Below are 24,929 nucleotides of genomic sequence, written 5' to 3'. Positions count from 1 at the left end.
TACATTTAAAATGTGTGTTGCAGTGAATTCCGTGTCTTACATTATCTTCTATACTTTTTAGAGCTAAAACAGGTGTAGACATTATTGTGTTTTAAAGAAAAAAAATGCTTCCCTCCCAAAAAAAAAAAAAAAAAAAGTACATTTCTACATTATTAAATTATTATGTACATGGGTTAACCCAAACTTTTGGACAGGTGTGTACAGGTGCATCTCAATAAATGAAAATATCATACAAAAGTTAACTTAGTTTTGTTTTATAAATGAGTTTAAACGTTTTGAACGGCACCATTGAATTACATGACATTTTATACCATAATTCTAATTTATTGCCATACACCTGTGCGTACAGTATGTTACGTGAAATCATTCACCTTAAGTCTTGTTTTAGGCTTCAGAATACATGTGGAGGAAGACCCATCTGTTTGAACAGGAAACAGATTGCATCCTGCAAGCAGGCTGCAGAACCTTCCAAACCCACACTGCATACAACTCCGTTCTCCGTACACGCACTTCATTGAAAAGTGACATAATTTCCGAGGGGAGGCCCGACAAAGTACAGTAATTGTCTTTTATGTCCTTTTTGGGGAAAATAATACTCAAAATGTATAGTGTGCATTTGTTTAAATAACTAATCTTTTTTTATTTGATCATTTACAATAAATTAACCAAACAAGTGTTTAATAAATTTAACAAAAATGGGCAATGAGTATCGAAATGTGAACTAGTTTAAGCTTTCATTTATCATTTACTGTTAGCCAATTTTTAATAAAATAATTTGACAAATAAGTAGGATTTTTTTAATTTTATTTTTATTAAATTTTTTTTAATTTTTTTTACATTTATTGAACATAGAAGAAGGGGGGGGACATTCAGGTAGCTTCTTAATAAGTCTGGATGGATATTGTTTAAATGGCATTTCTTGGTCGTTACAAATTTAAGAGACTTAAAATAACTCAAATATAAGCGTGTCCAAAAACCATCAACCATGACGTCAGCGGACTACATCAGCAGATGTCATGCATTTGATTTGCAAACCTGTCATCCAATCATAAAATCGTTAATTCCTACAACCGGCCAATGGCGTGAGGAGTGGGCGGGACTTGGCGTCTGAGCAGCTTGCGGTAAAGCTAGCTAGTTAGCCTAGCATAAGCTATGACATGCTTGGATACACACAGCCATGCTACTTCCAACGGCGGCTAACGTAGTCCCTTGACGTGGAGAATTTTAACTTGGCCGCTCTCCGGCGACGTCTCCGGGCTCTTTTGGGGAGCACTACGCACGGGTGGAAAGGCGAAAAAAGGTGGCCGTCAGCGAGAAGAAGGTAAGGCGTGCCTTGCAAAAATCAGTGGTGCCGCAGTGAGGCTTGTTCGAGACAAGCCCCGAGGCTAGCTCTTTTTCCACTTCACCGTACGTAACCTTACATCACCACGGCGGTGGCTAAACGTAGCTAACCAGAGGCTAGTTTCTCATGACTCGCATAACCGTGCTCTATTTTTTTTCCTAAACAGCCGTATTATCTTAGCAACGTAACACGAAAGTTAGTCCAGGTTAAATTGTCGTAAAGCTTACTAAACGTGTTTTAATTTTTCCCTGATACAAAAAAAAAAAAGGCAGTTAGCATCCCTGAATGTCTTTACATTTTCTACATTGAGACGCCCTGGTTGCATTAATTATTCGTTTTTAAAAATATATATATTTTAAAGGGAGAAAAGTATTTTCTGGGGGAAATAATAATGTTTTGATGATTGAAGTCGTAATCTCACTATAGTAAGGTTGTGCATTTGGGGGAATATATGTATATTTGGAGTTAAATTTGAAATTTTACAAGAAAAAGTCACGTAAAACAAGTTTATTTTGCAGCAAATAAACCATTTTCGATATTGACGTTATAACAACAATCAGGTTGCACATTTCCAAGTATACAAATTGCATATTTGGGGGAAGAAGACGTTAAGGGATTAAATTACAATTTGTTTTATATTTAGAGAATAAAAGAGAGCATCGTGATTTATGTCGTAACTTTATGTAATAATGTGGTTTTGAGGTTAAATTTGCAATACTGCAAGAATAAAGTTGGATATTTTTCAAGAAAAAAAGTCAAATGTTTTTGGAAAAAGACATTTTCAAGAAAATTAGATTGTATATTTCCGGGGGATATGGGCTGTGTGATCATATTTGCCTGATATTCCTTATCACATGTATTTTTGATGCATGTTGTTGCACTTGGGGCTTAAGACCAAACACTAAAAAGTGTGAGTGGGTCTGTCCAATCGTACAGTTTGTGTACATTTTGTCTGACTGATTGACTGCTTCTTGACAGTGAGTCTCTCATTAAGTTTTTGAGGAGTGAGTGAGGGACATTTGGTTGACTTTACATGTTCTTGCAGGAGGCTAGGAAGACCGCACACATAGATGTTGGAGGCTAATCTGTGTTTTGTTTTGTTTTGTTTTTTTAATTGCCCATTGAGGCCTGTTGGTAAAGTGGAACCTTGTGAGACATTTTGCACTTTTTTTTTTTTTTTTTTTTTTTTATTAAAACAGTTCCCCTGCCCAGGGTATAAAATACTAAATTTGACATCTGAATGTTTTCAGAATCGATTATTCTATAATATCCAATTGAGTGAACGATTTCATTCTTTACATTAAACAAAGCAAAAAGCAAGTCGAACTTGTACACGCAGTTTGGTTGAACTCACTGAGAATTTGAATGTTGAGGCCCGCCCGGCTGTATTTTTATTGTTGTTTTCTTAGGCTGCCAGGTCCTGACATAACTCACTTTCTCATAACTTGGAGAATTCATAACTGCATGAACGCTTTATTCAGCTCGATGTGTTGACACTGCAGCGATGAGGCCACTTTAAACCCGAATCCACATTCACCCAGAGGCCTGTGTTGACTCTGACGACAACTAGGCTTTGGCTGTTTTTATTTTTATTTTTTAAAAGCTGTTATATCGGCTCATGACTATGGATTGACAGGCTCTTTTTAAAGTGCTTGCCTCCTGTCGGGACTCGAGCAACCCAAAATCTGTCCCAACTGTGCTTATGTGTGACAGCCAAAAAAAAGGGAAAAAAAAGAAGCTAAAATGGCTCAAAATTTCCACAGTCAGATGACAAGCTGGAGACGCGCTACTCTACTAAGTGGCTTAGGAAAGTTTCCTTTTCAGCCATGTGTTTTGTTTGATCTCCTTTTTGCAAATCTGAATGCTACCATTTCCTCATTTTCACTTGAGCAATACAGCAGATATTTTCCACAGACCTTTCATGCATGGAGGCATCTCTTAGAAAGTCAGATGACACATTTTTATATTAATAAACCTAATTGAACGTCACCTGTAAGGCGAGGGAAGTATGATTTTAGCAACTGTATTTGTGTCAAAATTTACATAGCTTAGCTTAATTATTTTCCTTTTTTAAAAAGATATATACATAGTACATCCCTTTTAAAATATAAATGTTAAAACTTTTTTGTCAAAGCTTGCTAATTAGGGCCTTAAATTGAGTTTTTCCATAAGAAACTAAAATCAAATTCAGTATGGCCAAATACATTGATTCGTGAAGTTTTTGTAGTGATATTTTGAGAAATTAGGTTGTGCATGCTATTTTACTCCTAAAGTTGATTTTAAAAAAACAACAAAAAACAGATTGCCAATGGCCAATATAATACAAGTGTTCCCCCACATTGTCATGTTGCTCATTTTATTTTTGTGCAGAGAAAATTTCAGATTTTCTGACAATTACTTTTTACTTCCTTCTGTCAGTTTTGTTCGTCTTTATTGACTTGTTCGGTGTGTAAAATGAGGATATGTGCACGAAAGTGTGGTCACTATGAGTTTCACGATGACACTGCATATCGAGTGTGGCCTCCATGATTAACCAATACTGGTCGAGACTGGAGACTTGTGGCCAAACTGTCTGCCTGGTGTTATGAGGTTTGCTTCACCATCGTGCAACCTGGAATGCCTCCTGCTCTCGAGATACTCTTACACAAGTTCCAACACGTGTCTCTTGCAGACTTCCTTTTCCCAAGTTGCTTATTTAGTCCCATTGTGACAGCACCTGAGGGCTCGTATTTGCCATAATGTCAGAAGCCGGCGTATTAATTTCAACAACCCCTGTCTGCTATTATCAACATGCATTTTTACAAGTGATATATTGTTTGGAAGGCAACTGGACTTTTTCAGGAGCACACATGCGTAGTGCAGAGAGATTGGGTGTCACACATATCATTTATGGCTTTCCTAATGAAGCAGGGTTTTAAGTAAGTAGCTCAACACCACAAGAGCAAAACATTAAGTAATATGACTTTGCCTTATGGTTGGCAGAGTTAATTTGATGAGATCATCAAATGAAGGCGTGGTTTGTGCTTAGGTTTAGCCTGAATGCATTGCAATCAAAAACCTGGACAACAACGAGCAACTCAAGTAACATAGAAAGAAGTCGGCGACTCAGCATAGTCAACATTGCCCTGCGTTAATTTTTTGATTTTCTTGTCAGTGGTCTCCATGGGCGCATCCTTCACTCGCGGTCGTTACTGTTGAAGTGAAATGGGAAGTGAAAATGGGGACGTGAAAATGTGGCAATTAAACGATTTGCTTCTTTCGTTCTAGTAGTTTGTGATGAAATCCAGACATTTACCCAAGGATGGTCAGAATAAGAATGGTCCATGTCTCAAATCAGATGTTGATTAAGCAGGTCTATCATACAAATGCGACAGAGTTGCTGTTGATTCAGTCTCTGCTGGAGGGTCCTTGATACCATGGATAGGAGTTTCAGGAGTATGAGTGTCACGCAGCAGTCTATCAATGGACTTGGGTGTGTATTTCATACCAATATTTACTGTAATTCTGACTACACTACTACATTAAGCGTCAGTTAATAATGGACTACGGTACGGTCTGATTTACATAAATTAAACTTACAAATTACAACTTGTAAGTTTGTTCTGTGTTCAATAAGGCCGAAACGCTGTTGCTAATCACTATGAATTCCGACCGTCTGTTCACTTCAGTACGCCATTCTACACTGCAGGCATTGATCCCGAGGGTGCGTAGCCAACTGCTTTCACAGTCATGCGCGTGGCCTTGTTGCTCAGCTCGAGAATTAAGAAATCCACTTTTTACATGCTCACAGGAGCGTTCGTCTAAAAGGTCTCAACTGGCCCTGAACCAGATTTGAACTGCACCACATAAACAATTCCACTTTGCATCAAGACAAAGAAAATCTGATCTCATGTGGCCCGGTCAAGCCTGCGCTCTGTCAGAAAGCATCACTTTCCCATCATCCGCTCACCCCTATGTCCGCACTTCCTGTCTCACAGCTGGCCTACCAAGTCTCCCATGACCCTTTGCTGTGATGCGGCTGTTTTGCTTTGGGAGAAATCTAGGACAGCCGCGCTGAGATGCCGTCCCGTGGGCTTCGGTTGCCGCAGTTCCATGCGAAAAGAGCTCAATCGCGCCTTCACGAGGCCGTTCGAAGGAGACTTGTGGCTGAAAATCGAGGATTCGCTGTAAGTCGCAGGAAGTGTCGCAGTGCCAGAGGGGGCGAGTGCGCGTACAGAGCACATTCCAGTAGGCGAGAGCCCTGTGATTTTAGCAGGCTGTCACAGGGATTAGGTTACTGTCTGCCCCCGTGAGCTCATGCTGTTGCTGTGTCAGTGCCTCAGCAATCCGTGTAGCATTACGATCCCACCATCTCCTTAACAAAGATGGATCTATATTTGTCCCATTAGTCTTTTGGCCTACTTGTGACATCATTTTAAGACTTTTGGGGCTATTTAGTGAAATTCAACACTGAGTTAGGACTTCTCTCTTTAGAGCTCCCTATGCAATGTATGACTGCCAGAAGACACCGAGGCTGCTCTTTTAGCTTGCCTATCGTTTTACTCTGCAGAGACAACTTGATTGTGTCTGCAGCTGTGGGTTTGCCGGATGTGGTCATGTCAGTCGTTTCAGAGTAAGATAACTTGCATGTGGTTTAACATGTATCGGCTCTATCAAATGTAAATCTTGTATCACAACTTTTTAACTTGGTAAGATTGTCGGCGTTCTCCTCTGTAACCTAACAACTAATCAAAGTTTAACATTCATGATTGTCATCTCTAGCTGTTTTCCAAGCAGATCAAGGAACAAACCAAATTTGCCGCATTTAATTGGTATGCATGTAGCCCACCGAACAGTCATTTGTGGTTTAGTTTTCTGAAATACTTTTCTACAAAATGGAACTTCAAGGCTATGAGACAGTCATGTCGTTTTCCTGGTTAAGTATCAACATTTTCAGACTGTTATAGGGATACTGTGGAAAATCGTGTCAAGGTGTTTCATTTTCAACTGTACCAGATGCCGATTTAGCGTACAGTTTTAGCGACTGGCATGCCAGTTGTGAGCACTGTTGGCACAGTTGCAAACACGAGTGGATTAATGATGATCTCGGTGGGTGACCCGTCTTTGACCCACAGCTGCTATCACGACAGTAGATAGTTGACCTCAGTCAGCTTTCACTGCGAGCTTTGCCGCACGACATGTAAAAGTGCAACTGATTTTGCTTTTGTCGGGTCACAGGAAGTGATGCTTTAGTGGATCATGTTAAACAAGGGTCCTCTTTTCATATGTTTGTCTTTGTCATAGATTCAAAGTCAGAAATGAGAGCCACACATTTAAATACGGAAAACCCTTCATTTGCCACTATACTTGACCACCTGTCCACCGTCCCATGTGGTCTGGCCGCCCATGTTGACCACAAAACAAGCCCGGAAGTCCAGTTTTTACTGTATAATCGTCTCTGTGTTATTTTCAGACTCTCTGCTTTCCGGCATACCTGTATAATTACTTCTTTTTTTTTTGGCCGAAGTCCAAGGTTATTGGACTTGGACCACAGACTTAGGACATTTCCTTTGTGACTCTGCCTAAGGACTACTGCCCTTCATACTTGGCAAATCCTGGTTTCCCCTCATCAGCATACCTTTCTGAATAAATGCAACCTCTTACAGCAGCTTTTACAAGTTTCCCTGCAGGAAATTGTCCAAAAAGGGGTGGTATTGCACTCTCAGTTGACCTAATTTCAGACTTACTATTTAGAGATGTAAAAACAAAAAGGTGCAAAGAAAAACTAAGCGTGTATTTTTGTCAAGACAGCTGGGGGGGTAGACTTGAAATACTTGGGTAGATTAGTACAATAAAGCCTGAGGGTGGGGCTGGTTAATGGTTTGTGTGTGTGTGTGTGTGTGTGTGTGTGGCAAATGGGCTGTGGATACGACACCGTTGGATCAGTTTGACCCGTCTGCCCTGGTGTTTTAGGGCTTTTGGCTTGGGAAGCGGCCTTGGCTCGTTGTGCAGCTGAGCGATTAGCTTGCAGCATCTGTCGCCAGGGTTTTTTTTTTTTGTTGTTTTTTTTTTTATCCTCCCATACATCTGCACGGCTGCAAGTCACTGCAGAGTTAATGTGCAGTTAGCGTTGAGCCGCCCCGCGCACCAGGGGCCTCAATAACTCCAAGGAAGCGAGATTGAGGTGCTGGCTGGAAGTAGAAATTCGGGCAAGTGTTCCTAATTATCTATTATTCGCTCTTAGCAAGAGAAGACAAAAAATAATCTGATAATGACCTGAATTGATGCTGTAAGAGGAGAAGCAGCACATGAGGCAAAAAGTACAACATTGGGTTCAAACTCCAGCACTCTGTATGTTTCCTGGGCACTTTCGTTTTAAAACTTGGGAGCATGACATTTGGCACTTGAATAGTTCATCTCCTAATAATTAGCCAAATGGAGGACATCCGTCCATTCTCTGTACTGCTTATCCTCAATTGACTTGTTTTCTGCCGTTCCCACCTCAACAGCTTAATGAGTTTTCAAAATCAATGCATTTTATGAAACGATCTTGTTTTTTGTTGTTTGATTTTTAAGTAATCCAAGACATACTGTCCAAGCATAAAGGAGATAGCGGTAGATAATGAGTGCAGTAGTAACTCAGTAGTCTAAATTAATGTAAATATTTGTTTGAAAAACATGTTTAGGGCATAAATATAGAACAGTTAAATTAAAAACAGTAGATATGGTGATAACTGGGTGCCTTCTTGTGGCGTGTTGAGGATGTATTACACCACCTTCAAACAAGGGCTGGGCATGAATCCAAATTTTTGTATTTGAATTAAAATAAATAATTTCATATTGTCGTTCAGACAGAAAGGCAACTCTGTATGTGTGACATGTAAGTGTTGGGGAGTGCGTATGCATCGTGTGAAGGCAGGCGATAGGCTCTTCAAGTGAGATCCCGGAAGTGTGTGGGTATAGTTAGCCAGCTAGTGAGCATCAAATAAACTGTGAAGCAGTATAGTTAATGAAGCCCATCTTGGCAGCGTATCAATGACTTTTTCGTTGCTTCGCTGTTGGCCTCTCACGCTGTCATAGCAACACCCAAAGAGAGAAACAGAGAGTGTGTGTGTGTCGAACAGAGATTAACTCCCCTTCTAGCTTTGTGCAAGTTAGGATGATGAGTTTACAACACAACATGGATGGATTTACCAGACCAAAAGCTTTAAAAAAAAACAAAAAAAACATCCATGAATCTGGGTACGGCGAGGGATTCTGGGTGTTAAAGTACACTATTTTAAACTAAAAAGGAAAACGTTTCCAATTCCATAGGTTGTCGTGTCTGCCTCCGCGCCGTCTCGACACGTTTTCAAGTAAGTGAATATGAGGCTTTGTAAAGCGCTTTGAGCACTATATAATGTAGCTAAAACGCTGGAAAAGCACAAGGTGCAAAATGATTCTATCATCATTCGCCAACCACATGAAAAGCAAATGGAGATTTTGGATATGTATCTGACTTGATGACTCAACTTGAAACGTATGATTGGATCGTAAACAAAGGACTACTTTGTACAGTGAGTGCTATTTTGAATTTATTGGATTGTGATCTTGTGACTATACCAGGCTATTTCCCAAATGATAAATGTCTCAATAGCTCCTAAAGGTCTTGAGGAAGGCTCAACTGCAACCTTGTGATTATTTATTTATATTACCAGTCGTGGCTAATCGCGCTGAAAATTGGTTTAGCTCCCTGTGGTCCTTGTGTTTGCCAAGGATCATGTTCTGGGTCAGTCCCAGCGCCAGCTGCAGTGGAAACCTAGACCCCAACACCAGTGCCTCAAATGAAAATCAAACCGAGAGCTCCCGATCAATGAGGTCAGTTTTGGTTCCTTAAGTCAGTCCTGAGGTTAGAGGTAGAACCAACAACCATCTCATGACTTTGGAGTAACCAAACAGCCACTTTGATGCCTCTTCGCTCTCGTCAGTGCTTGCCCAGATCTTCACATTAGCACAGTGTAGCAGTGCTGATAGTGGAATTTGTCATAAGACCAGTGATTGAATGTTGCTCTTTGTTTTACGAGGCTCATAGTGACACACATGCATCATGCCTGCGGTGTGTTGCTGTTCTTGTGATGAGCAACATCCCTGCCTAATGAAGCAAGACCTGACTCACATACACAGCTTTACTCAAGATCAGAAAATAGCAGTTCTGTTGGATTTCTTTGGCAACATCTTGTGTTGAAAGTTGCAAACCATACTCATTTATAACTGTTGTTTCAACAAACAACACATTTTGCTCAGTGAAAAAATGTCTGCAGAGAACAATCTTTGGCACTAGTGACTGGCAACGATTCAGCATTCTGCTCTTCTGCACTCTATTGTATTCCAGTTTATGCCTGTAACATTGTTAATGTTAACAGTCGGACTCAAGAATGGAAATTAGAGAGTGTTATCCAGATTCTTAAGGGGAACTCGAAAATCTCATTGCATCATTTTGGTTCTTTTTTCTTTTTTAGGCCACCAGTGACGTACCAGAGCCCTTGAATTCGTCAGCGTTGATGCAGTACAGGTACAACTGCAACTATTTCACTCACACTTTGTAAATGTAGTTCTGCTGTTTATGCTGCACAACATTGAAGTTGTGGATTTGTGGGTAGCGAAATATTTGTTCTGATAAACTGCTTTGAAAGAGAATCGCTGCACAACACATGGTTGTCTCCAAATTGGCCAGCACATCTCAAAGTATTACAACAAAACTCAAATATCACAGTTCTTTCTATAACCTTTTTCTTTGCAACCATCAAAGTCAGTTTTTCTCAGATTCTGTTGGCAAGAGTTTTATCATTGGGAGTGTTTGTTTCTTTGTTAGTGTTATTGTTCCCCTGCAGGGAAACTGCTGTTTGGGCTTAAAAGCCTCTTAAAAGACCCCATGTTTATTTGAATCTCAAGTTACTATTTGAAATGTAGCCATGCATGAGTTGGCCCAGTTGTTGTCTGACTGCATTGCCAGCCACCAACTTTGAGCTATTACCACCATAGGTTGTTTCTTGGTGACTCTAAAACATCGGTGACCTATAGAAGCAACATTCTATCGTTGAGATCAAGTTCTGCAATTTGAGCTAACATTAGAGCATTTAAAACACTTACATCTGTTTTTTGTCTTCTCCAGTTCCTGTTGTGCAAGATGACGGAAGAAGTGATTGTCATCGCCAAGTTTGATTACATGGCGCAGCAGGACCAGGAGCTCGACATCAAGAAGAACGAGCGCCTCTGGCTTCTTGATGACTCCAAGTCCTGGTGGAGGGTCCGGAATGCCACCAACAAAACGGGCTTCGTGCCATCCAACTATGTGGAGAGGAAAAACAGTGCCAGGAAGGCTTCCATTGTCAAGAACCTCAAGGACACGCTGGGTAAAGGTCTTCTTTCTTCACCTTACACTTTGTTACACGTTCTCTTGTCTTAACCCAAAACATTGTTATACCTGCATTCCCACATACCCTTTTTTCATAGCAGCTTTGTGTGGTGTCTACTTTTGTAACAGCACTGCAGTAAGGTCTCATTTTCACCTCAGAGTGCCTTTATTCCCGAGTCCGCTTCACTTACTATTCTGAATGAAAACTAGACCCACATAAAGTTATGTTGTAGGAGTAGTATATTTCAGTTTGTCCCTGTACAGTTTACCCTGCTGAGGCTTGCGTTTCCACATCAGGATGTATAGGCTGGATGACCTACCCTCATACTGTGAATAGTGTAACAACCATACCAGTGAGACAATGCAAAGAACTGCAGTATAATTTAATGTCTTCTTGATTGTTTTTTAAAGTACACGAAGGCAGACAATTCTGTCAACCAATCAGCAAACGGACCCTTTAAAAGCGTACTTCTGCAGTCGGCAACCTTAGCGAGGTTGGTACTGAAAAGTGGATCAGTTTGTTAGATATTTTGAGCCTTTATACATTAAAAATGCCAAATAATGTGTACCAAACTGGACCAAAGCATACCGATTGGTGAAAATGTGGCTTTAGCAAGTGCAATGTGTATTTCTTTAAAAGATTCACAATAGCCCCTTTTACACGTGTTCAAGCAGGGAATTATTCGCCTGTTTTCTGGGTCACCGCTTTGTATACATTGGGGGAGGAATTCTGAAATGGAGGTATTGGGGTGTGTGTGGTGTGCTGTTTTTTTTTTGTCTTGCCGAAAACTATACAGTTTTAATTTCACATCTCTTGCCCTGTCATATCGAAAGCAATGTTTCCATGTCACTGTATAAACAAAAACACACAGTTGCCTTCATTACGTGTGAAAGGCAAATGCAGCGTATTGCCAGATCTACTACTGCATGAACAATACAGAGGAAGCATTCTGCAGTTCTAAGGGTATCTCTTGCTGCAGTATGTGCAAATCTCTTATCTTCAGGCTATGGGAACATTGTCTTCCTGGTTGCATGGCAACTGCCCAAAAACGATAATAAAACGATTTGAGGTTGGTATGACTTGCACATTTAATGCTGCCCTTTGCAATGACCTTTTAATTTATAAGCATGTGATTGTTTTATTGCCTCACTTGGAAGCTTGCCTGTAATCTGCAACACGAAACACGAGCCTCGTCATGACTCCCCACCTGCTACGGCATCCGTCCGTGAATTAAGCGCAGGTGAACAGCTGCACAGGCGACACACTAAACGCACCCATTGACACGGTTAGGTCTCAGGTTTACATCCAGTAAACATGCGAAATATGAGCTGAAAAGCATGGCGCGGCTTGTAAAATTATAATTACAGTCATAAGGAGCTTGTAAATACGCCACACTGATCTATTAGTGGATTCAAGAACATTTTAACTGGAGAATTGTGGGTGATTACCACTTTTTTTTTTTTTTTGCATAATGAACAAGCAGGTGAAAACGTTTTATTCAAAAAAACAAAAAAAGAGCAACAAACAAGTCTCTGTTTGGGCGTGGAGTGGTGTCATCCTCCTGAAAGAATGCGTAAGGGTAAGATCCGCTTTGGTGTGTGTAGGAGAGGACTTGTCAAATTTTACAAACTGCAGTCATGTGATGGGTGAGCAGTCCATGAATCACCCAGCTGGTAGAACACCAACCCTCAGGGGAAAACATTTACTTTGAATTCCAAAAATCCACCACCCAAAAATAGCTCCTCGCCTTCCTTTTACGTCTTTACATTTCATTTTCTTCTGACTTGAACACCAGAATCCCTCCTCCACCTCCTTCCTTCTTCCTCTTAACATGAGGGCCTCCCCGGCTCCTGCTCTGATTGGCTCCTCCCGGTCACATGGTCCGGAGAGTGGGCGGCCTCCCACCCCCCAAGCGCCAGCTCTCTGGGTGTTCACATGGAATAAGTCTACAGCTGCAGTAGGAAGGAAGAGCAGCCGGGAGACGGACACCGAGAGGCGAGGCGGCGGCGGCGAGCCAAAAATGGACATGGCTAACTTATTCAAACACTTCTTTCGTGAGTTCTATACTTTGCTTATCATACGCTGGGGCCCTCTTTTAAGTTTGGTGGTCTTTTGATGTTTTGGTTCAGGTTTTTTTCGCCTTTCTTGCTTTGCGTGGTTTGGGTTTTCTCTATTGGTTGTGAAACTGTTAAATCTTTGTTAGGCAATTCCCCTCTTAAAAACAGATCTTTGTGATTGAGCTAATATGTGTTGGCAAAGCACATGGAAGAGGGGGGGGGGGGGGGGGGTCTACACTGACACGCACGCACACACACACATGCACACACTGGGTGGATATTCCCTTGAAAAGCCTGCTGCCCAAGCTGAAGCCTGTAATTGCCTCAGCTATCCTTCTGTCTCTCTTGCTTTTAAGTGCATAGCACACCGCAATCCTGCTTCCCCCCCACGTCCTTCCTTACCCACCCCCTTGTGTCCTGCAGCGCCAGAGTTTCTTGTTGATGAAGACCCTCACACCACTTTTGTTTGGGAATATCTCAAGATGCTCTGTTTCCTTTCATGCTACCCTAAGCGAGTTCATTCTGGGGAGGGCCCCCACGCACCACCCGCCGGTCATGAGCTATCGCTGCTCACGTAGAACAGTGTAGTCATTGTGTTGGGTGCCATCAATCGAAATACACCCCCCTTCCTTCTTCCCATCTCCTGCACCTCGCTAACTTATCAGAGGAATGTCATTGGCCAGAGCTTGTTGATCTTTTACAGCCTTACCGTCGCGCACCCTTTTCTGTAATCTCAAACTTGTATCTGCCGAGTGCCTCCTCTCTGCCTTCACTTTTACACTTTACATGGACCCCTCGTTGTTGTCCGACGAGATTAGCTCAGCTAACAAACTTGTATTTTTTTAGGCAACTGAGGGAAGTTTGCTCTGTCCCCTCCCTCTGTTTTCCTGTTTCTCTGCCTCCCCCAAGTGAGCGGAAACTCTAATTCGAGCCACATTTCTTACCTCCACACTATTGGAGGAGCGCTGACCATAGAGGAAGTGAGAAGTCAGAAGGAAGTTGAATCATTGTGCAGGGACTCGCTTGTTCCCGCTTCTCTACTCATTTATTCTTCACATCTTCTTCTATCACATCTTCCTATCCCGTATTTGTACGCAAGCTGGAACACTCCATCACTAACCCACGCTAACGCAGTAGTTAGGTCTCAACTGTAGTAAATGTTGCTTTTAAAAAGTCATTGCAGACCGTAAATATGAAACAGTACGACAATATGTCGTGTGTGTATGGTGCTCGTCACGAACGCAGCAGTTTATGAGCTAGCTTATAAGCAAACTTAGCTTGTAGCAGACGTGTGTGACGTCATGCACGTTGAGATCATGTCTCTGATCAACTGCGAAAAGGAGACTGATTCTGTCCTTTCATCTATAACTGCTTCAATCATCAAAGCGTATGGAGGAATGGAAGAATGTTGATTTGTTGTGATTGTATTGTATTCGTGTTAATGTTTTATGTTTTTTTTTGTGTGTGTTTCTGTAAAGCGCTTTGTGACAGTTCAGGCTGAAAGCACTATATAAATAAACTTGAGTTGAGTTGAGTAACTGAGCCTTCAAGTGCTGCATGATGACTTATTATGCCACGTTGTTTGTGACGTCAGAATGATGCAAACGGAAGACCTTTGTATGGCTGAATAAAATATCTTAGAGTAGCAACGTGACAAAATTTTCCAAAGTCTTGAGGAAATTCTCAAAGTATACAATAGACTCGACAGCAGGGGTTGGCCATCAGGAATTTTGGGAGTTTCCGAACGGCCCAGCAGTGTTATCATGGGGTGGGGATATTCAGGCATCTAAGTAAATAAATAAATGCATGACAATTTTGCAATTAAAAAGAATTTGTACAGAGAAAAACTGCTTTCTCTTGCCAGACCTGGACTACAGTACGCTATGGTCATCATTCAGCATGCTAACCAAATGTGGTATATGTGGTTGTAGCAATACATTCCTACTTTTGCCTGAGAATGTGGAGAAGCTTATCTTTCCATGGAAATGGAATGTACACATCCACAAATGTTTGCCAACTTAACATTCATTCAATCCGGCCTTGCAAAAATGAGACTTTTTAGCTACTTATGTTTTCTAGAATGCAGCTAATGTGGAGGAAGCCAACAAGTAACGTTATCATTGTCTGCAATGCTTGTGACAACACGTTGTCTCATGAGACGCACGTTTGATGTGGCTGACAGCAGCCTTGGGCAGCTGTGCAGTCGTTAGTCAGCCTTTGTTGACAGCGCCCAGATGGGATGTATGAAGAAGTGATAATTATCGCATCAAGTGTGTTTTGTGAAGTACTCTCGGCCGTTCGTGTTGGAGTTCCACTTCTCCAACTTGCCAGGTAATGCTATTACCTGAGGGATACATTGGATTTGATGTGGGTTTTTAGTGGCGTTGAGCTGGTTTGTTGAGTTTGATGGGATGGTAATTTAATAACATCAACAGGGTTTAGAGAAATGTCTTTCATCATTGTGCTTTGATCCACTTGTCTATTTAAATATGAAAAAAATCAGATACTTTTATTTGCATCTTGAACCATATAGTCCTTGCCAGTATGGTTTCATTCTTGGTCCCTCAGTGGTGACTCTTTAATACTATTATACAAAAAAAGCAATTAACTGCACACAACTGTGCAGTACACGATTTGGAGCACTTCATAATTAATATTCATCTAATAACATGACAAAAACATTAACAAAAATACATAATACTCACCAGAAACAGGGATTTGTCATGTAATATTGTGTGCTTGAACAGATGTATTTGCTTGTCGAAGTTGGATCAAGCGGATGACAGAAAATGCTAATGTCATTGAGGGACAGCTGTTCCTGAGAGGAAGGATTTGAAATCGGATTGGTTAAATGTGATTTCAATGATTTGTTTATAAATACCTTAAATATGCTTGAGGATAAGTGCTGAAAACGTGTAAAAACTGGGAACAATTTAGTACTGAATTGTTGCAATATAGCGCTAAACTCTTTCATGATATCTGTTATCTAGATATATATATATATATATATATATATATATTTTTTTTTAATGTGTCGCTAAAACCCAGCCCAAATACGCACTAGGGCTTTCTGGCATGTGTCGGCCACCCGCCACTAAGTATAGAAAAGGAGAGTATAACAATCATAATAGGTGACCTGCCTGGCCACTGGTCTGATGATTCTTTTGGCCCACTAGATCACTTTACGTAGAACCACACTGTGTGTCAATGTCATCCAATCAATCATCATCATCTCACTCCGGTTTTTGTCATGTGTCGGTCCACATAACAGAGGCACGTAATGAGACACTTAAGCTGCCATGCAGCTGTTCTGATTTTGGTGCTATGCGCTTGTGTACAGTACTGCTGGTTGGGAACTGCTGCCCTACGGCAACATAGTACTAAAATCAGCATTAAATAAATATAATGGAAAAATATATTTAGGCCATAAAGAAAGTAGTACACAGTAAATACAGCTATCACTGAGCGTGCCTTCTTTGTACCACTTGGCAACATGTTAGGCCGTTTTTCAAACCGTTTACTGCACATTCTACATAACCTCAAAATGCCGTTTGTCAGAGCAACCAGAAAGTGAGCAGTGTGTATAATTGTGTATATAGTATTAGCCTCGGGAACGTTTCCACACAGCCCCAACTTCTGCATGTGCCACCAGGAAAAAAAAAAAAAAAAAAACACGAGCCGAAGGGCACCTCTCACATCTCCATTGCAGCCTGATGGCGGCCCACTTTGATGTGTTTGAGGCTAGCGCCAAGAGGTTCCGCACGTTTACTGCACAGCCGTCAGCCAGCCGTGTTTGGAGCAGAACTGACTCACTGCATTATTTTTAAAGAGGCACACTTCAAGACCACATTGTAAACTCTTGTCAAAGTGTGTACGGAAATGACGATGTTTTGAGAACACCAGTATCATCAGGGACTGTCTCGTGGCTGGATAGTAATTAATGGATGGAAAAAAATCTGGCTAATTATTATGTCAGTACTAACTGATTTTCTGAGCCCCCAGAAAACCCAGAGTCAGTTGAGAGTCATTGCATTCAGCTCATGACTGACTATACTTTTCGGTTCTTTGAGCAAAACACTGTTTAGCCAGTCCAACTGCTCGCATTGTGTCCCAAGCTGGGGGATGTCCCGGCTTTGTCAGACAGCCTGACGCGGGGTGTTGTCGTCCAGAGGAAGAGCTCTGAAATGAAGGGAAGCCGAGGGTCGAGAGGGCCGCAGGCAGACAATGGACAAGCTGCCAGCAAAGGCAGACCACTGTTAAAAAAACAAAACCAGTTCCTGTGTGCGCCTGTTTGCCGAACAAACCCCCCTCGCCGCTCCACTCCGGCACGTTCTCCCCTCTGTGCTACGCACACCCCATCTGTAAACAGTCTCCAGCAGGCTTTTTGATGGTCATTATTATAGGGGTGTGAATTGCCTAGTACCTGACGATTCGATTCGTATCACGATTCACAGGTCACGATTCGATTCGATGCCGATTAATCCCGATACGAATTTATAAGTCGATTGTTGTGATTTTTTTTTCATTCAAATTTAGAAAATACCAATCAGTAAGCTTGTAGAGTGTAAGATGTATATGAAAATGTATTATTTATTTATCTGAAATTTCAGTCTTATAGAGGTTGTAATCTGTTTCATGTTTGAACAGCATTAAAATAAAATATTAAGGCTTAATGTTCCGTTCATATAACATTCTTCCATGCTCAAGGTGTGAATCCTAACCCGAAGTCAGACGTTTTGTTGAATATTTTTCCATTAAAAATGGAAGTTTAAAAATCGATTCTCACACACACACACACACACACACACAAAAAAAAAAAAGGCAATGATGATAAGACGTTGAATCGGAGACTACCGAATGAACAATTCTGAGCTCTTAAAAAAAAAAAAAAAAATCGATTTTTTTTTTTTTTTATTGAATCGATTCGAGAATCGCGTGATGTAGTATCGCGATATATCGCCGAATCGATTTTTTTTTAACGCCCCTAGTCATTAACATACGAGTGTTACGCTGACTTTCCGGCATCTGAGGAAATACACAGGAAAAAAAAGCTTGTGACATATATAGAAGTTTCTCTTCTCTCGACCTATTGTAGGTAGGTAGCGGCCATGTGGTGTCACACTTTGCGGATTTGAGGGGGAAGCACTCGGCTTCACATGGGCGCACACGCTTGCAAAGATCAAGCAGTGTTTACAAGATGTCAAATGGTTGTCTTCCTATCACTTTTTATTAGTAGGAATTTGCAAATACAAGAAGTTGTAATTGTAATCCTTTTTTGGTTCAGGAGTATCACATTATTTTGACCCAAAACTGTCAGTGGTGGGTAATTTTTCCAATGCAGTACTAATCCAAATTAGGATTGCTTGGTCTAACAGCGTAATCCAACAGATTGCCTCAATAACAACACCTCCAGTATTGTCCAACAACCGCCTACCAGTAGCTTTGCACAACATGCAAATCACAAGTTTTATTAATTTTTTTTATTTTAATCACTGACTCAGTTTGAGCATCTAGTCAAATGAGGTGGCCATAGGCAGCATTTAGTTTTCAATGCAAAGCCTTCAGCGGAAGCAGAAATGAATCCCTGACAGGGCAATATCATCGGGAACCTGGCCTGTTGGATAAAACTCTGTTATCATGTTTAGCAACCAGAGCTAAAGATGCTTTATTTATGCAGCGCTGACCTCAGCTTGTTTGAAGCTAACCCGAACAGTTCCAGCTGTGCAGACGAACGAAGCTTCCAGCAACTCACACCTGATAAAACATCCCATAAGGCATATTGTGGTTGTGCATGTTTCATCACTTATAGAACAAGTGTTGGTTGAGTCGGGCATGAGTAAACCTTAACTCCACATGGAGACGTCGACTCTCATCTGAAGTCTGTACTTAAATGCATAAGCGTGACTAATAACAGGCTCTACCTGGAAGCAATTCCACCTCTCAGCAGTCGCGTTGCATTTTGTCGTGGTTTTGGATCCCGATATTTCTCCGGAACAATTCATCTGCAGCTTCTCAGAAAATAAACGCGTCATCCATCCAACATCGTCCTGGAAACGCCACCCCGCCTGCCGGTATAATTTCAAACAGCTGACTTTTGATGATGCAAGTCCCGCCAACGTAATCAGAGCGAGAGTTTTCCTACAATACATCATCGGCCGCTGATAGCGTTGAGAGCAAAGTCGTTCCCGGTCCAAGAATGATTGCGCCCGGTGTACTGTTGCATCGCTCGTTTGCACCAAAGGGCTCTTTCGTAGGTCAGAATGGGAGTCCTGGAAGTCCTCTGTTGTCTCTCGGAAAGTGGGAACAAAAGCCGCATCACCTGCGAGCGTGCCAAGTGGGAATTCTTGTCCAGTAAGAGGGACGTCACAGGCCTGCCAAAGCTCGGCCTCGGTTTCTACAAGCACCATGAGAGAGAGGGCTACAGGATCTGGTAATCCCCTCCTTTTGGATTACAGCAGACTCTCAGAGCTCAAATACAATCGCTTCCAGGCGGCTATTCAACCATTTCTAATCTATTTATTTGGATTTCCCAAGAACGTGGATTAAAAGGAGGAGTCCAGTTGCCTCAATTCCACTTTTACAGATCTCAAAAGAGAAGAAGCAGACACCAACTTGAGCCATTTGGATCACAAAGACCAGTTCTGTGTGGTTCTGATCAAGTTTAACGTCAAATTCTCCTTTCTGTGGGCTGCTTGCGTAGGTTGAGTTTGCAGAGATCCGGCATCCAGCTGCTATGGGGTCAGGCTGCCGAGGTGATTAGTGGGACGTGATTAGCAACAACAAAATCTCACTGAGCCTTTTAGACGACAGAGTTGACCATTTTCAACACAAACATGTATTTTTTTCCCCGCACTTTATATTTATTTAATATATCTAACGAGCCCCGAACCCCAAATTTTCCACTAGATTTAGAAAGCAGGTGTTTTTCTTAAATACCTATGGCAGCATTGTGTTTTTTTTTTTTTCCTCCATCCTGGCTCTAATCCCTAAGAATGCAGTATGTCTGTGTTAGTCCTACTTACCCGCTCTTATTTTTGCCTGACCCCCTTATTCTTATCGCAGCCTGGGGTGGGATTTTGTTATTTTATTCACCCTAATGACACATGGCGTCACTTTTAATTTTTTTGTTGACTTGTCCCTACTGAAATGAAATGTTGAAGTCCTGATTTTCTTGATGAGCAAATCTAACAATGAACAATTGCCGTTACGATAGACATGATTTAGACTTGATTTACTTTAGTCTCGGTTTTCACTGTACTTGTTTTTCATTTTAACTCCTATATTGGAAGGATGAATGTTGCAAACTCTTTGAGACTGACTCAATTGTATGTTGACCAAGTCTTGTGTTTTACTGGATTTTGACTGATTTTGCAAGGTCCACAAAATATTGTGTTCTATTGCTGTAAAAAAAAAGGAACCTTCCAAGACTAGAGCATAGGTGTCAAACTGCAGTCCTGCAGGTTTTGGAGGTTTCCCACTTTCAACACAGCTGATTCATATTTAAGCTCATCAGCAAGCTCTGCAGGAGCCTGATAATTATCCTGACCATTGAATCAGGTGCATTGTAGTGGAGAAACCTCAAACATGCAAGACTGTGGCCCTCGAGGACCGGATCTTGACACATGTGGACTAGAGTCTCTTCTTTCATCAGGAAAAATTGTATATTTCTATCTGTTTTGGCTTTGCAGCAATTAGCATGACAATATAGCTAAGTTTCATCATTATTCACAAATATTTTTAACATGGACCTGGTTGATCTCTTATACTCTGCTGCCACCTGCTGGCCGATTTTGTAATTACTACCATTGCTTCACCCGTTCTCTGCAGTTGATAGGCTGCATCAAAGCCGTCTATATTCTAGCAATGCAAAAACGTATAAATATGTCTTTGGGGCACTTAAAACATTTCAAATAAAACGTATTTTTATGTTTTTGAGAGCAAATGATTTAAGCAATCGGTTTGTGTACATCTACTTTTGCTGTGTTAACTCTTGTGATGGGTTCTCTTCAGGAATCGGGAAGGTGAAGAGCAGGAAGGGGGGCATGAGGGACACGGCCTCCAACGCCGACGCCGACATGTACGCAGACAACGGCGAGCGTCTGTACGACCTGAACCTGCCCGCCCTGGTCAAGTTCAGCTACACGGCGGAGCGCGAGGACGAGCTCTCCCTGGTCAAAGGCACTCGCGTGGTGGTGATGGAGAAGTGCAGCGACGGCTGGTGGCGCGGCAGCTACAACGGACGCTCGGGCTGGTTCCCGTCCAACTACGTGACGGAGGACGTGGACGGGACGGCGGGGGGAGGGGGCCCGGGCGGCCTCGGGGACCCGTCGGGGTCGCTCACGGAGAAGCTGGCGGCCGTGGTGAACAGCACGGCCAACGGGAACCGAGTGCTGCACACGGTGCAGGCGCTCTACCCCTTCAGCTCGGACAACGACGAGGAGCTGAACTTTGAGAAGGGGGAGGTGATGGAGGTGGTGGAGAAGCCCGAGAACGACCCCGAGTGGTGGAAATGCCGCAAGGCCGACGGCCAGCTCGGCCTGGTGCCCAAGAACTACGTGACGGTGCTGGACTCGGCCTCGCACAAAAGCGCAGCGGGGCCCGCCGGCCCGCCCACGCCCGACTGTGACTACATTTCGCCGTCTGGCAGCGGGCGGTTCGCAGGCAAGGAGTGGTACTACGGCAAGGTGACGCGCCACCAGGCGGAGGTGGCGCTCAACCAGCGGGGCACGGAGGGAGACTTCCTCATTCGAGACAGCGAGTCATCGGTGAGTTGCTATTAGACACTGTTGAGGGAAATCTCAGCCATACGGTATTTGTCATTCACTGTTTACCTGTTTGTTTGTTTTTTGCAACTTGATATTTTACGTTACATAGTACATACAATTTTATGGAAACAGATTTGTATATTTTTTAGGGATGCATTGATCGATCGGCCCCGATTTCCTTAATTTTGGAAGATGGGTGACCGGCCGATCCCTGAAAAACAAACCGATCTTTTTCCACCAATCTCATCTCATCTCCCTCCTCAGAGGTCTGAAAAAAGTCAGCCAGTCCTCATCTACTGAGATGACTAATAGGGTTTTCATTTTTCTTTGAGAGAACTACTTCATGTGCAGTTAAAACAACCCATTTGTATTATTCCGCCGATCGTGTTCAATATTTTCCAATAAAACAAGATTGGAACACTAAAGGCATATTCTGCTTGTAAATAAAAAAATTGGGATCGGCAGGTCAGACTTTTTAAAAGATCTGTGATCGGCCGGAAAATTGTGATTGGTGCACCCCTATTTTTATCATGCTGGATGGCAAAAAAGGTTTTTTCTTCTAATGTTAGCTCCGCCTCTGGGTTACGGTCAAAAGGTCCATTTTCTGTGCATGAACTACAAAAATGGAGGGAAAAAAAGGCTATGTTTGTTCTCTGTGAGGGTTGTTGTTGCAAGATGTGGTGAGCGAATGACCATTTTTGCGTGATGATGCACTGGTCAACCGCCTGGTGGTAAACTGTTTATTAGTAGCCACTCTCCCCACTGCTTCAGATGATCAATGGCGGGATCAATGTCCTGACATTGTTAGCTGATGACAAGACGTGACTCAAGTTGCCTCCTCTGTTTATGAGATGGACAATCTACATTCTTAAACAAGCAGTCCTCACTTTCCACAATCTGGACATTGTTGTCCTCAAAGGAATGTCTTTTCTTTTTGAGATGCAAATGAACTGCTGACTCTGAACCAAAGTTGTCGTGTGTTTGTAGTTGTTGCTTGGTCACTCCAATGTCAAGGGCACTGCATAAGCAACATCGCTGAGTTTGCTTCTCGGGATTTTGTCCTTGGGTTTGAAACTACTCACCTGCATCTTTCTGTCTTTCAGCCAAACGACTTCTCCATCTCGCTGAAGGCGCAGAGCAAGAACAAACATTTCAAGGTGCAGCTGAAGGAGAGCCTGTATTGCATCGGACAGCGCAAGTTCAACTCCATGGAGGAGCTTGTGGAACACTACAAAAAGGCGCCCATCTTCACCAGCGAGCAGGGTGACAAACTCTACCTGGTCAAGGCCCTCGCCGCCTCCTGATCCCGCAACCCCAAAAACGCAATCTTCACCTAGACACACACACACACACACACTTGTAAATGACACGCACACACAGACACGATACAGAGCGCAACACACACTAACGTCAAGCCTGAAGACTTTTCCACGTCATCAGGACTTCTTATGCCTGCTTGAGCATTCCAAGAGGAGGATGGGAAAAAGGCACGGAAGGAGGAAGAATGTTGGGAGTGTTGGGAGACAAAAAACAAAACACAAAAAAACTATGGATGGACTCCTGAGAGCAGACGATGGACCTCTTGGCCACTTATTTATGATGTGATCCAGATGTGTTCGCTGGCAGTCGTATATTTCCGCCTCCATAGCTTAGTTGCATTTAGTTTGTCGGAAAAAGTATATAATCTTTTTAACGGTTTCTTTTTCAAATGTGACTTTTTTTTTTTTTTTTTTTTTTTACACACTAAACCAAGCCCCTCCAGTATAATTTTTTGTTTTTTTTGTTTTTAACTCTAGATCTCAAATTTTCTCAGGCGAATCCACGACATCTGCTCATTTAGTGACTAAAATATATTTATTGATTCGTTTTGTTGTAAAAGCATTTTTTTTTTTTTATTCAATTGTCTGACCTGCAGAAGGAACCGTTAGTCAAAAAAGTCCCCAAAAAATATTTAAGCCACCCACAGATGTCCAGAATAGTCAACATTTATTTGACTTTTGCATGATATTTATTCCATGCATTAAAGGAGACATATTTTGGCTATATTGGCTTTTTTGGCTTGTACATGATATTGCCACTGCATGATGGCGTTTCAGATCATTGCTTGAAAGTGGCTCTGGATATATACCCACCTGAGCATTTCACTGTTGTGCCAAAAAAAAACTTACCATTTTACCCTTGGTGGTCAGGCAGTCCACCTGACTTGCACGCAAGCTATTAAAAAGTCAATTTTCTATAATATGTCTCCTTTTTAGTATGATCCTCAATGGGTGAAACATATCATTTATATTCACATAAATGCTACAAAGTCGGTCTTGAGCGACTCTGGGATTCATTGTGGGTGTTGGGAGGTCATGTGAAAAAGAAGAAATCACGGGACACTTTCTCTGGAGGATGTGCGCTTGGCGGGAAGGCCTGAGGGTGAGCTGAGTCCAAAAGATGATGTCACCGCTGCTAAATTAGCATGGCTGCAAGGGAACGGAGGAGGAGGGGGAGGTCATGGGAGGTGGCAGATGTGCCGGTTGGACGTTAGAAAGCGGGAGATTCCATCTGGCACTGTGGCGGGAGTGTGCTGCTGTTTGTCGAATAGAAAGTGTCTTGTCGCTAATCTGGATTGAGCATGAGGATTTGTCCATCTGGAACGTGAGGGAGGAAGAGGGATTTGAGTGGGGGGGGTAGAGGGAGGAGGAGAAAGGAGTCCCGTGTAGTCTCGCATCTGGAATTCTGCTCCTCGTCTTGGCTCGAACGGCGATTACGATCTCGCCATTGTCCAGGTGTGCGTCGAGCTGAGCGACGACTCGCTAACGAGCCAAGTCGATTCCCACTTTTAGATTTATGATGAGCTGATCCGGCTCACATTCCAGGATGAAATGTCCAGCAAACGCCTTTTTTTTTTTTTTTCTTTTTTTTTTCCTCTCTTTCTGCAAAAATCAACTTCCTCACAGGATTCATGTTACATTACGTGTTCTTATTATTGTTATTGGGTCTTGCGTTATTGTCGTGACACTTCAGACTTGTGAAACTTCCCCTCTTGCGTCCGCTCTGACGTAAAGTGACTAACGCAATGCAAGATTTGGGAGATTTTTTTTATTTTTTTCTTCAAATAATGTGCCTTCACAGATTTCTGTCAACCCAAGTTTCATTTTTTTGGGGGGTGTTCACTTGTAATGCTGCGTGCCATTTTTTTTTTTTTTTTTTTTTTTTTTTTTTTTTTTTTTTTTTTTTAAGAGCTCAGAATTGTTCATTCGGTAGTCTTACCGATTCAACGTCTTGTCATCATTGCTCTTTTCCTTTTTTTTTTTTTTGTTTTTTTTTTTTTTTGTTTTTTTGTGTGTGTGTATGTGTGCGTGCGTTTGCGTGCGTGCGTTTGCGTGCGTGCGTGCGTTTGCGT

The 24,929-nt window shown here is 42.1% G+C and overlaps 1 protein-coding gene across 2 annotated transcripts; it reads left to right on the top strand.

The window, feature by feature from the left end:
* The first annotated feature begins 1,132 nt into the window (after positions 1–1,132).
* nck1b (NCK adaptor protein 1b) lies at positions 1,133–24,718 on the top strand. Of its 2 annotated transcripts, XM_077508526.1 has the most exons (5): positions 1,133–1,321; positions 9,820–9,872; positions 10,473–10,713; positions 20,784–21,538; positions 22,642–24,718. In XM_077508526.1, exons 3-5 carry the CDS (start codon positions 10,488–10,490, stop codon positions 22,840–22,842), a joined length of 1,182 nt encoding a protein of 393 aa, XP_077364652.1. In that variant the 5' UTR covers positions 1,133–1,321; positions 9,820–9,872; positions 10,473–10,487; the 3' UTR covers positions 22,843–24,718. The 2 variants fall into 2 exon arrangements, with proteins under 2 accessions (XP_077364652.1, XP_077364653.1); XM_077508527.1 differs by lacking the exons at positions 1,133–1,321; positions 9,820–9,872; positions 10,473–10,713 and adding an exon at positions 12,607–12,770.
* The last annotated feature ends 211 nt before the right edge of the window (positions 24,719–24,929 follow it).

This window comes from Festucalex cinctus, chromosome 20, assembly GCF_051991245.1.
Source record: "Festucalex cinctus isolate MCC-2025b chromosome 20, RoL_Fcin_1.0, whole genome shotgun sequence".
In the NCBI taxonomy this organism is placed as follows: domain Eukaryota; kingdom Metazoa; phylum Chordata; class Actinopteri; order Syngnathiformes; family Syngnathidae; genus Festucalex; species Festucalex cinctus.
The sequence above is the reverse complement of the archived record's forward strand: the minus strand, read 5'-3'. Positions and strand labels throughout refer to the sequence as shown.

What these genes read in the sequence shown, in the direction of transcription:
- nck1b (XM_077508526.1), top strand. Translation starts at nt 10,488, where the DNA reads ATGACGGAAGAAGTGATTGTCATCGCCAAGTTTGATTACATGGCGCAG. An exon ending in GAACCTCAAGGACACGCTGG is followed by an intron (nt 10,714 to 20,783) that starts GTAAAGGTCTTC and finishes GGTTCTCTTCAG; the next exon opens with GAATCGGGAAGGTGAAGAGC. An exon ending in TTCGAGACAGCGAGTCATCG is followed by an intron (nt 21,539 to 22,641) that starts GTGAGTTGCTAT and finishes TCTGTCTTTCAG; the next exon opens with CCAAACGACTTCTCCATCTC.